Source organism: Elgaria multicarinata, chromosome 12 (genome assembly GCF_023053635.1).
Source record: "Elgaria multicarinata webbii isolate HBS135686 ecotype San Diego chromosome 12, rElgMul1.1.pri, whole genome shotgun sequence".
Classification (NCBI taxonomy): domain Eukaryota; kingdom Metazoa; phylum Chordata; class Lepidosauria; order Squamata; family Anguidae; genus Elgaria; species Elgaria multicarinata.
In genome coordinates this window covers 20,591,845-20,604,794 of record NC_086182.1, presented here as the reverse complement: position 1 = coordinate 20,604,794, position 12,950 = coordinate 20,591,845, and the positions used below count along the sequence as shown (strand labels likewise).

Here is a 12,950-nt window from a genome sequence, read left to right as displayed (position 1 = left end):
TTTTCAAACAGTTCCAAGACATTGCATTTGTATGTAGGGATGTATGAGAATTTCATTTGCACTCACAATCCATTCCAGCAGGCCCCGTTTGCAAAGTCCAACATGAGTGCAAGCAGGAGAACGTGTTCTCTGAAAATGTTCACAAGTTCTTGAACACCCGCTCTCGTTCAAAAAATTGCAAGCATTTCAGAGAGAAAGCAGTTTGAAATTCCAAATGTTTTTAAAGAATGTGCAATTCTACGCTTTGGTCTATGGGAGAAAGTTGTGCAGCTTTAAAAAATACTCACCTTTTTGCACATGTTTGCCATTCGATAGCATTCAGTTTGCACAATTTCGTCGTTCGGTTGTGTTTGATTTGCGCAATTTTCCGGTTTGTGCAAATCGAACAGCGATCCCAAATGCTCGCTGAAATCAAAGGAAAGATGAGCATCAAGTTGATGCTCAGAGTATCTGCGCAAATGCAGTCATCGCTTGTGCGCACATCCCTATTCATGCATTACCCTTTACCTACATGCATTTTCCCTACACAGAAGTGGGGAACCATGAAAACCATGTGTTGATGGTCACCTCTGATGACTGTACACAGAGCTATTCCAATGTGTGTGCCCCATGCACCACAAAGATACAATTAGCAACGGTTTCCTAACAATAGATAGACCAGCTTTCCCCAACATAGTGCCCTGCAGAAGTTATGGACTACAACTCCTATCAGCCCCAGCCAGCATGGCCAGGTGTCATGGATGATGGGGGTTGTAGTCCCAAAACATCTGGAGGGTGCCAGGTTAGGGGAAGGCTAGCATATCGTTTTTGTACACGCGGTGGAACACAGAAAGCTGCCTTATCCCTGGTCGGAGTGTTCATCTAATCCAGTATTGCCTACTCGGACTGGCAGCAGCTTCTCCAGGGTCTCAGGCAGAGGTCTTTCCCATCACCTGCTACCTGATGTGCTTAACTGGAGGTGCTGGACATTGAACCTGCATCTTCTTCTGCATGCAAAGCAGGCGTTCTCCCACCCAGCTGTGGTCCCAGTGAAACAGACCTGATATGATCGTTGCTTGTGAAGATCTACACTCAGTGTCTTTTATTCCTGATTATGGCGGGAGGGTGGAGGGGAGGGTGATTTTATAAATACATCCCAAGGGAGGAGACAGATCTATAAAGCTCCAGTGGCAAGCCCGAAGCGTACTCACCACCATTTTTAGACACACATGCCGCTTCTTTGGCCAGATCAGGCATGGGGGTGGAATCTGTTCTTCTGGGTTTTGGCAGACACAGAGATTTACACACCATTGGTTGGCTGGAGCTTGCGTCAGTGACATAGCTAATTCCCTCCCCTCCCTTTCAAAGCAGGGCTGTGCACTCTGGAATCATTCCAGAGGCATGCTAGAAGTACAGAAACAGCCAGAGTTCTGCTCTAGTCATGGCTTTCATTTTAAATGTGGGAAGCGGCATGGGGGGGGGGGAGGAACTCTACCACCACTCCCCTGAGAAGTGACGGCTTTTAAAGGTTGCAAGGAAACGCCAGTGAGCCACTGCAGTTCGCACACACCTTGCACCAGACAAACTGGTTTAGCCCCTCACAGCCCCAAAATACCTACTCTAGGTTCCAAAGGAGGCAAAACCATGCCAGAGCAGCATCAGAGAGCCAGTGTGGTGGAGCGGTTAAGAGTGTTGGACTGGGACTTGAGGAGGACCAATTGCTTACCTGTCACTGTAGTTCTTTGAGCAGTCCTCTGTGCATTCACATGTATGGGACCTGTGCATTCACACATATGGGCAGGCGCAGAGCCCGTATGTCTGATGCGCGGAGACCATGAAGAAGAAATTGGGGGTCTTGTCCCCGCTTGGCCATGAAGGTCACTGGTTGACTTTGGGCCAGTTGCTGACTCTCAGCCTAACCTACCTCGCAGGGTTCTTGTGAGGATAAAATGGTGAGGATTAAGTGATGAGGACCATGTAAGCTGCCTTGGATTCCTTGCAAAAGGAAAAAGGGCAGGACATAAATGCATTATGTCCGCCTGGCTCCTACACTGTACTCCTTTCGTCGCCAGCTGAAGACCTTTTTATTCACTCAGTATTTTAACACTTAATTTTAACTCAAATTTAAATTATACTGTTTTAACTCTGTATTTTAACCTTATATCAATTGTGCTGCGTGGTTTTATCCTGGTTGTGCTTTTTTATTGTATTTTGTATTTGTATTTTTAACTTGTTGGTTATTTTATGATGGTTTTAATTTTTGTGAACCGCCCAGAGAGCTTCGGCTATTGGGCGGTATAAAAATATAATAAATAAATAAATAATAAATAAATCATTCCAAGCCATTGGGGGCAATTACATTGGTGACTGCCCTGTCCCCATAATAGTGCTGCCTGAGGACCCCATGCCGATGGACCCCCTCAAACCTGGAGTGGTCCTGGGGGGGGGGGGGGGAGAGAGACTGCTCCTGTCTACTAATACATCTCTGATGCATCAGCCTTCACTAAAACGTATCACAAAAACATGAAGAGTTGGATATTGTTTTTGAAGGTGCTGACTAGAGGCCAGTCATCCTACAATTCAGTACAACACTGCTGTAGAACCACTGGCATGACGCACGGACAGTTGTAGGGGTTATGAGAGACTTTGTTCAGCCTTCAAATAAGCCCTGCTGGCCAGGTTCACATGACAAGACAAGCCCTGGTCGGGGTTTGTATATTCATAATGGTGGCTGGCATGTGCCACTGCTCCTTGAGGGTTAATTAACCCATGATGGGAGGCTGTGTCATCCAAACATCCGTGTGTGTGTGTGCCTAAAAGTAGCTCTGTGGTGAAACTGCATATTTCCAGATATACACTCCTAATTTTCACTGCCCTGGTGATGAACAGCTGAAGAGCAATCGGTTATCAGCTAGGGGACCAAAGGCCACTGAGAGGCTGTTCCCCCTACCTCCCAGGAAGAACAGGACAGCAAGAGAAAGACCAACCTGCCCCAACCATCAGCCAGTGAAGGAGCAGTTCCAGGGAGCCGGCTTTCCCCCTCTCTGCCAGAAACAGCACTCCACTCCAAGTGACAGTTGCCCTGGACTGGCAGAGCTGCGTGCTCTGGCCTGAACACTGTGGCCAGGACAAGACCATCCTGGCTGCATCACCCAGCAGAGGAAGAACTTCAGGAAGCTTGCTTTCTTCCTCCCTGCCAGAAGGAACATTCATAAGAACTTTGTAACAATGAACCAGTGCCTGAGTTTGCTTTTTCTTTCCTCCTCATTCCCAATCCCTTTTCCTTTCGTGTCATGTCTTTGTAAGCCTGACGGGCCAGAAATTTATTATCGATCTTTGTAAGCTGCTCTCGGTCTATTTTGAGGGGTTGAAGACCAGGGTAAAAATCCTAAAAAGAACAAGAACAACTATTGATTTCAATGATGATGGTGATGGTATTTTCTAGAACTATACATTAATGTACTTACTCCTCATCCTGCAGGTTCTCCTCCTCTTCTTGTATCTGGAGATGGTTTTTCACCGGGGCCAAGTTCTCTGTCTTGGCATTGTAATTCCGAAAGCAGACGTTGAGCTTCTCGTCAAACTCATTGACCAAGTCCTCCATGGACTTGAAGCTGATGATCTCAGAGGAGAAGTTCTCAAGCTCAGAAAGGGAGGGGTCTTCCAAGTACTGAGGAGAGGAGCCATAAAAATAACGAGACTTCTCTTCCCTGTCTCCTATGTAGCATGGCCTCAGGTCTTCAAACTCTTCGTCCAGGCTTACCAGAGGGGCTTCCATCTTGGGTTGGCTAATGGAAGAGGGAGAACGTCTGGAATACAAAAAGCATGAATGGGTGAATGGCAACCCATGCATGACTATCCCTGCAGTCCTGTGTGTGTCATGAACTAGCATCCTGAACTGACATCGTCAGGGGATTCCAACCCCTGTCCCTCGAAGGGGCTCTGAAATCAATAGAAGACTTAGCCACAGAAAGGCTCGTGAGGCTTTCATCTCCCTGAGAACCCACCTTTCCAGAGGAACCCCAGGGGACACCTTCCTCCCCCTACCCCACACCAGGAGGAGTTTGTATTATCATCCTCAAAGCCTGAGGACTCAAGCCATGTAGCCACTAGCATACCACAACCCCTTCCATTTATTTATTAAATTTATATACCGCCCCATAGCCAAAGCTCTCTGAGATTTACAGGCTGAGATTGCTGAAACAGACCAAGAGGCTTTAAGGATCAATGTCTCAGTCAGTGTACAGGTGGCAGTAACCAGCCTAAAGACCAGTAACTTCCTATTTAAGCCTCAGTTTTGCTCTGAACTTTTGTCAGAGCAAACATGCAGACAATTCCACCTGGCTTCCAGCCCCAGCACCACTTGGAGCTTTCCATGGTGCTGATCTCTTTCCGCCTTACATCCTGAGGAACCTGATGCCTGCTCAAAATCTGATCCTTACCAGAACCCTGAATATCAACAGAGCATCGCCAGAACCCACAGCCTGAAATGGTATAGTGTATGACATTGGGTATGTGCCATCAGTGATGACAGCCTGAGTGCTAAGTTATCCTAGGTGACTGCTGAGGATAGCACATTGCGGGAAGGAGCATTTCTGCAGCAGCACCAAACGAGAAGGACTTTTCCTTCCTGGCGCTGCGTTGGTGTGTAACCGCCATCCACAGCAGAGCTGCTGGGGTCCCCCTGCGGAGTGATAGATTCTGTTTTAAAAATCTATTCTGAAGCCGATGTTTAAATATGGATGACATAGGAAGAGGGAGTCAGGGGGCAAACAGGGGGCTTGGGTCTTCAGAACCCTCTCTCTCTCCCCCCCCCCTTCAGCTTGCCTTCCCACAACAGAGTTCAAAGCAGGTCGCGAAAGAGGATGGGGGGAAAACACCATGCATTATTCCAGCAACAAGACCCAGTAACCCTTGCGGCTGGTAATATGCAATATTTATTTATTATTAATATTTATATGCCACTTAATATAAGAATATCTCTAAGTGGTTTGCATAAAAATAATAATACCCAAACCCACTATTTAAATCCATATATTGTACATAATAAACAGTGAACAGGTCAAAATTAGAGTGGAGGGTTAAAAAGAAAACAATAAAATGGAGGAGCATTCAGTTCATTCGCAAGCCAGGGAAAGCGTGTATCCCCCACAATAAAAGAGCAACCTTCAGGAAAGACGTCTGGATCACATGCAGCAACTGAGTAATGACTGCACGAGGTTTGCAGTAAAGCAAAAAGCAGAATAACATTTTCCGTAAAGCCTCTTCTGCCAACAACAGCTCAGCAATTGCTTTGAAACGCTCTGCCTTAATTTGTAACATTTATTATTTCTCCCCTCGGCCTGAACCAATTCAATTTCTAAAGTCTGCTTTTCGATATTACAATCCACAAAGTGTATTGTAGCCCACATGCAGTCGAACAGGAAGCTGTTCATTTGCCTGCTGTTCCCATGTAGCCCAATTGCTGATGGATGGACTATAGCCAAATCCTCTTCTGCTGGGTTAAATTTTCTCCATTGTCACAGCAGCCATTGCAAAGGCGAGGAATCGTTTCACTGTCAGCCGTTTCTGTGACAACCACCACCACCATCCCTGACACCCTGACACAAAGAAATAACTATTGCTTCCCTTTGCAGGGATCTGCAGATTGTTTTGAAGCGTTCCACAACTTTCCTGGAAGCTAGGCTGATTCGAATAGTAACGCTTTGTTATTGATGCATATAGCTCAGAGTGGTATGCATGAACTTCCTTCTTAGGTGGTCTTCCAATCCAGCTAGCAGACCAGGCCTTTGGGTTTCTTAGGGAACAGCACGATCTTCGAGCACTGGCGGATTCATCATTTTACAGATCAAAATTAGGTCACAATTATTTACTATCAATGTAGTACTTTTAAGGGGGAGGAGAGAGATAGAAGGGAAACTGTGCACATTTTATATTCATGTATGGATGCATTTAAATGCATGAATGCTAGAATTACAAAGAAGAAATACAGCTTAATGGTAGAGCACCTGCCTTGCACTCAGAAGGTCCCAGGTTCAATCCCTGGTATCTCTTGGGTTTGTTTTTTTTAAAAAAAAGGGTCCGGAAGCAAGTGATGGGAAAGGCTACTGTCTGAGACTAAGGGTGGATAAGAATTTCATTTCATTTTTAGAAGAATTTGCCATTCATATTGGGAATGGAAAGAACTTGCAGCAAATGCATCAAGTGAAAAGGTCAATCTGGGCTCCATCTAGTAGCCTTCATCAAATGCTGGACTGGCAGTGCAATCCTATTTGTGCCTACTTGAATTCAGTATTTCTGACTTCCAGATAAATGTGGAAAGGATTTCAGCTTGACTTAGATGCTAATAACTTGCCTGATCACCATAGGCGATCAGGAGTTCCATGAAGGCCTTCTGTTCTCCACCAGTCCACTTGGTATCATTAGTTGATATCAGGGGAACAAAAGTCTCTTCTTCCATGAACAGCAGGGAAATGGCATTGGGACAGGATGGATGAATCTGTCCCACCTGCACCTGTCTGCTTCATAGAAGGCTTTCTTTTCTTTTTCCTAGCCTGATAATAGGCTAGTGGCCTGCATTTCCAAGCTAGCCATGGAGGAAGGGACTTACTAGTTAAAAATGCAGGCTAGTAACTATCTGGGGCTATTTACAAGACTGGCCTATAATTAATTATAGGCAGAGAGTATATCTTGCAATAAACCTCCAGGAAAGGTTTATTGCAAGATATTCTGCCAAGGCACTGCATCCTAATCCATAACACCCTTTCTATTCTGTGTCCTGTTTACTTCCTGCCCCAGCCACCATGCTGTTCCAACAGTTACTATATTGGTTCGCACGATCAAGCAGCCCACTGTGGCTTATTTAAGCCACGGCGGGCAGCGGAATGTGCTGACAGCCATTTTGAATATTTAAGCCGTGTCATCCAAACCTGGCCAGGGTGGATTGCGGGCGTGGTTAACAAATCACCCACAACCCTAAAACAGTCTATGGCAAGCCACGGTGGGTTGCGGGGATCATGTGAACCCAGTCTATGTTTCACTCTTGACCTTGCAGCATTGATGGCTATATTATTATTATTGTTGTTGCCATTGGTTGTCTCTGTTAAGGATAGCGTCAGCAGGCTTGAAATTAAGAAGGCCACGTGTCTCTTCTCCCCACAGCCAGCCACTGATCTTTGCATCCCTTGATGTTGAATTTTAACCTTCATCTTGCATTCCCCTTTAAACAAAAAATAAAAAGGACCCTCACTGGACTGACCTCCAGTTCCAAGGGGACACTTAGCTTCTGGGCAGGCAGCAAAGCAAAAGCTGTGCTGCTTCACTTCACATGCAGCCTCAGACTCCTTTTGGCCAAACATGATGTGACAGAAGCGGCTGAAGGTGGAAGTCAAAGGAAAAGCGGAAAGCGGGAAATATTTCTAGCAAACCACCACCCGTTTCCTCCTGTCCTTCACTTTGGCCGGATCCAAACACAAACATGCACATAACTCCCATCTTATGGGGTGAAAAAACATATCTCTGTTCCTCTCTCTTCACACGTTTGCTTCAAAAGAACCTCGTCACTTCTAGATCCATGATTAGCAGCATCCTACCCAGAGAGACCTACCTACGTCGTAGAACCATAAAGTCGAAGGAGACCAACAGCCACCATCTTTTCCAACTCAAAGGATGGTGTCAGTGGTTGGCATGGTTGAGCACCTACGAAGGCCCATCCCCCAGCAAAGGGCCTGTGGTGGCCATATGTCTTACTTTACAGAGGACAGTCCTCCATTTGAAAGGCTGTCAGTCCTCCATTTCAAGACTGCCCCTATTTGAAGGGCTGCCTGATCCAAGTCCAGTATAAAGATGAAGAACCTTAAGAAGCCAGGCGAGCAAGAGCCTAGACATTTTTAGCACCTAAAAGCAGACTGGCACATGGGTCACCTGTTCGGATTGCGGTGCCATGTTGTATTTCTATTTAAGTTATAATAATGCTGTCTAAATGTGCCTCTAGACCTGTAAATGATAGATGTGTGGTTGCCACCACCACCACCACCCGTTGCTATTGCTCCTCAACGTTGCTGCCTGCTTATTGGCTGTCAGAAGTGGGAGGAGCAGGAGGAACAGCAGCAGCAACAATGGTAGTGAGGAAGAAGGGAAGAAACACTAAGCAACGGGGGTCTGCAAAGGGGATCTTGCCCAATCCACCCACCCTCAAAAAACTGGAGCCAGCACTGGAGGCGGCCTTCTCAATGCTGGCCCCCGATTCTGGAAAAAATCTCCCCAACGAGGCCCGCCTGGTTATCTTTTTGGTGCCACGTTAAGATCTCCTTCTCTCAGGCATTTGACAGCATATGGTGAGGTTTTAAGCAAGTCTTGGATGTTTTTCATTGTTGACTATTTCAAGTCGTTTTAGATATATGTGTGTTTCTGTGTGTGCTGTTTGTTTATATGTTTGCATGTATATGGGTTTTATCGTGAGTTTTTAGTGCTTTTTAATCTTTGTCAACAGCCTAGAGAGCTTTGGGCAGTATAGAAATAAAATGAAATGAAACAACACGTAGGGTCTCCCAACCAGGACCGTATGCTCCGCAGGACTGCTCTGGAAACATGGCGTGTGAGGCCCAGAGGCCTGGACTGAACGTGGGAAGACTTGCGCTCTATTGCACCCTCATCCCTAGACCACCAGCTCCAGTTTTCAGGACGATCTCAGCTAAGCCCATCCTAACGGTGCTGTCTCCTCTAGAATTGGGCCCTGGCAGGCTTACCTGGCAGTGATGACAGTCAGGTAGCAGTCAGTGTCAGGGGACTGCAGGCCACCAATTCTAGTTCCCACAATGCCCTGGAGCAACACTATGTCGGGGACAATGTGGGAAGTTTAAATGGCAGCTAGACTAGGCTGCCTGGCGATACTCCTTAGAGCACTGGGCTGGGGGGGGGGGGAACCAAACAAATAAACCGCAGGTGTCCACTGTAGGCCCCCCGCCAAGGTGACGGGGCTCCCAGCAGCTGCACACAGGTGCTGACGGCAGCCCTGACCTTTGCCGGTTGGGCTCTGCTTGCACTATCTATAGGCCTCCCCAGGGAGCCACACATCACAGTAATGCTGTCAGGGCATCCGTGGGCGAGAGGTCACCTTGTTTTAGGAGCCAGCTAAGCAACGTAGAGATGGGCAGAATCCTTTCCCAACGCTGAAAAGAAGCGAGACAAGAAACACACAAAAGCCGTGGTGAGATCCTGTCGTTCTTGTGTGTGTGTGTGTGCCTACACAGCATCCATCTGCACAGGCACACAACCCGCCTTTCCCGGCATGCCCCCATGAACCACCTTGCCCTGTTGCCACAAGCACAACAGCAACGCCTAGCCGGTGTAGCCGCCCCATCCCTGCACATAAACTTGCGCGTCCTTCTCAGCTGCACCACTACCACCACCACCCCCCTGCTGCCGGGAGCACAGAAGAAAAACACAGGCTGGCATCGCAGCGTGTTGTAAAAGCCAAAACAATCGCAGCAGCCCAACGCACACCCAACGCCACACAAATCGCCAGCCCGCAACTACGCGGCGCCTCCTCTAAATGCCAAGCGTCCTTCCCGTTTAAAAAGACAATCACAAAAGCTGGACTTCCTGCGTGCCATCCCATAAATCAAACTCCTCACGGGGGCCCTTGCAAGCAGACCCGCTCCCAATGCCTTCCCTCTTTGTCTCATGCAAACGCGCACCGTCGCATCGCTCATGCTCTTCGCTCCGGGTCCCACAGTCCTTTACGTCTGCACGCATTACCCACCTGTGTACACACAGCTCTGCTCACACAGCCCAACCAGCCAGCCGCACAAAAGCAGAAAGAAAGGTCTATTCGGAGGAGGGTGGGATGGATCTCTGACCCCCAGGCAAAGAGGAAACGTTACACATTTCTCCTTCCAAGCTGGCAATCTTCTCACACCTAAACATGCTCCACACCGCAGGCAGCCCCGTTCCGATGGCTCCCTCGCTTGACACACACGCAAGCGGCTGCCACCATGCACGCACGCATGTGCCACCGTATCGCCTCCTCCCTTTGCAAGATGCACAATGCCTCCAGAGCCGTGAGTCTCACTATCAGCATGTGAGGAGCTCAGGAACCTGCCCTCGGCCTGGCCTTTCCTAGCAGACAATAGGAAAAGGCTACTTGGGAGCCCACACACGAGCGCCCTCCGGCACTGTCCCTCCCCGGCTTCCCCCAGCCCAGCATCCACAAATACACACCTGAGTGTGGGAGCAACTCTGCTCTCAGCTCAACATCCCATCCGACAGGCCTGAACGATGAAAAGGAAAAGGAAGGAAGGAGCCGGGGGTACCCAAGCGAAATCTGTTCGGGGAACCAGCCAGCATCCGCCTGCCTGCCTGCCTGAACAGGAGCAACACAGTGCTATTCCCAGCCTCTCGGCTGCCTCCCGTCTCTCTGCAGAGAGCTTGAACAAGCCGTGGGCTCAGCCTTCCTCATCAATATGCATTAGCTCCAAGACAGTGACACTGCCACCACTACGGCGGCTTCTCATCCCAAGGCCAGGCCCCTCTGAGGACACAGAAGCCAAGGCACTCAGAGAGGGGGGGCTTAATTATGGGGGGTTGTTGAGACAATGGATAGCTGTCAGTTTGGAGGGGGGGACGCCCTTTCTTTTTAAAGCCCCCTCCGCACACCAAAGGCTGCGAGATGATGCAGTGCACGCAGCCGCAGCCGTGCCCCATTGACAAACAGCCGCATTTTCTTCGGGCCCCAAAACCGTCGGAGGAGCCGTGTCAGTACAAAGGAATATTCTTAACGGGGTCAGTGTGGAAGCATCTGCTTCGAATGAGGTTATTCCAGGACTTTGGGGATGTGTCATTCACACTGCCGGGGAGTGGGGGGGGGGGTGTCATCCTACAATTTGTGCTTCAGCCTTCGAAGCGTATATAAATTTGAAATATGGAGGTGGGGGAGAGAACATTTCTAGCAGCGTGGAACTACTGCTATTCGGTCACGTTCCAAATAGTATGTGACTATTCAGTCACGTACTTTTTTTGTGTCCCGAGACAAAATAACTGCAGCTATGGATTTAATCGGGTAGAGATTTCAAGTTTTTGTTTTTAAATATTGTATCTCCTATTGTGTGTGGGGGGGGGCGGTAAGTCACACAACGTATTCCAAAATGACAGGATTTATTTTAATAAAAATTGAAATCAATAAAATAATTTACAACTCTGGGCTAGGCTCAAGAATAGCTTATCTAACCCAATACCCTCTTGATGTGTCAACTACAACACCCATCATCCTGTTACCATGCTGGCTGAGGGTGATGGGAGCTGTAGTCCAACACATCCAAAGGGCATCGAGTTGGAGAAGGCTGCTCTAGTCTTTCTGCTCAACTCTTTTTCTTCCCAGAACACTCCCTTACATAAAGACAGTTTATTTCTGCAATAACACTGCAATATCTGGCTCTCATAATGCAGGAACTCCAACACTGGATGTAAGTTATTGTTTTTAAGCTACCTCTGGATCACAGACAAGGTTTAAAATTTAGGAGCGTTGACAAGGTTTTAAACAAGCCTTTCTTGCTTTGAAAGGAAATTCAAAGCTGGTCTCATTGGAGGAGGAAAAACATCCTTAGTTAGGTGTGATGAGCGCCAGAATCCTTCCATCCCAATGGTAATATCCTGGTGATTTCAGTAGAATTCATCTCCAAGTTCAAAGAGTTAAGCTGAAATATAAGGCTTACAAATCAGATACCTGAAGGAACACCTGCTCATATACCAGATTTTTCTCCGCATTTTCCCAGCATCTGTGATAAGGTGGACGGTGACCAGAAAGAGCCTTCTCAGTTGTGGGACCCTGTCGGTGGAATTGCCTCCCCATGGAGGCCCACCCAGCATAAACGTGGTCATACTTTCCACAGCAGGCAAAGGCTTTTTTATTATTATTCTCTCAGGCTTTTCAAAGTGTGTCATTGTAAAAGGAAAGGAACCTCTCGTGCAAGCACGGAGTCATTACTGACTCTTGGAGGGACACCAGCTTTCGCTGACGTTTTCTTGGCAGGCCTTATAGCGGGGTGGTTTGCTGTTGCCTTCCCCGGCCGTTATTACCTTTCCCCCAGCTAACTGGGTACTCATTTTACCGACCTCTGGAGGATGGAAGGCTGAGTTGACCCGAGCCGGCTGCCTGAAACCAGCTTCCGCTGGGATCGAACTCAGGCCGTGGGGAGAGTTTCGGCTGCAAAAACTGTATCTTCCTTCTTTCTCTCTTTTTCTGTTCTTCATTATATTTCACTTATGTATTTTATTTTGTTTTGTTTTTAATATTTTTACAAACATTTAAAGCATTTGTAAAATATTTTGCAGAAATATTTGAAATAAATCAATGGCAATCGCTATGTTTGTGGATAGTGGGAGAATAATGATTCGTGTTGAAAAGTGAAACAAAAGGGAATGTTTTCATGGCTGTTAAGAAATTTGATCGGGGGAAAAAACCATGGGAACAATGTATAAAAAATTATGGAATGATCTCCCCGATGAGGTTCGCGAACATTGTTATCTTTTTGGCGCCAGGTCAAGACTTTTCTCTTCTCCCAGGCAGTTAACAACATGTGCTGAGTTTGTTTTTAACTGACCCCAGAATAGTTGTTTTAAAAAGATATTGTAGTTTTTATGCTTTTGATGGTTTTAAATTTTGTATATTTGTTTTTAATGTTCACTGTTTTTAACTTTGGTAAACTGCCCAGAGAGCTTCGGCTATGGGGAGATATACAAATATAATAAATACATTTCTATTGTGCATTTTATTGCTGTTTGCCACCTTAAGCATTTTTACGAAAAGGCGGGGACCAAATATAATGAATACAAATAGAGTACCAATAAATGCAAGACTGGGCAAGAGGGCTACAAATCATATATAAAATGTCTCCATCTCAACCTGAAATGCCTGGGACTTCCAGAACCTGTGAGCGGCTGCTGAGAAGGCCCTTCTCCCATGTCTCACCAAA

General features: G+C 47.1%; 1 protein-coding gene across 5 annotated transcripts in view; it reads right to left on the bottom strand.

The window, feature by feature from the left end:
* FEZ1 (fasciculation and elongation protein zeta 1) overlaps window positions 1-10,271 on the bottom strand; it is a 54,926-nt gene extending 44,655 nt beyond the window's left edge. The window contains exons 1-2 of one of the 5 annotated variants that reach the window (XM_063139407.1): window positions 10,201-10,271; window positions 3,447-3,788 (exon numbers count right to left, since the gene is read on the bottom strand). In XM_063139407.1, coding sequence (XP_062995477.1) covers window positions 3,447-3,757 — 311 coding nt within the window. In that variant the 5' untranslated portion in view covers window positions 3,758-3,788; window positions 10,201-10,271. Of the gene's footprint in view, window positions 1-3,446; window positions 3,789-9,742; window positions 9,870-10,200 lie in introns of those variants that run through there. The other 4 variants (XM_063139408.1, XM_063139410.1, XM_063139406.1 and 1 more) reach the window with 4 other exon arrangements.
* Between the last annotated feature and the right edge of the window lie 2,679 nt (window positions 10,272-12,950).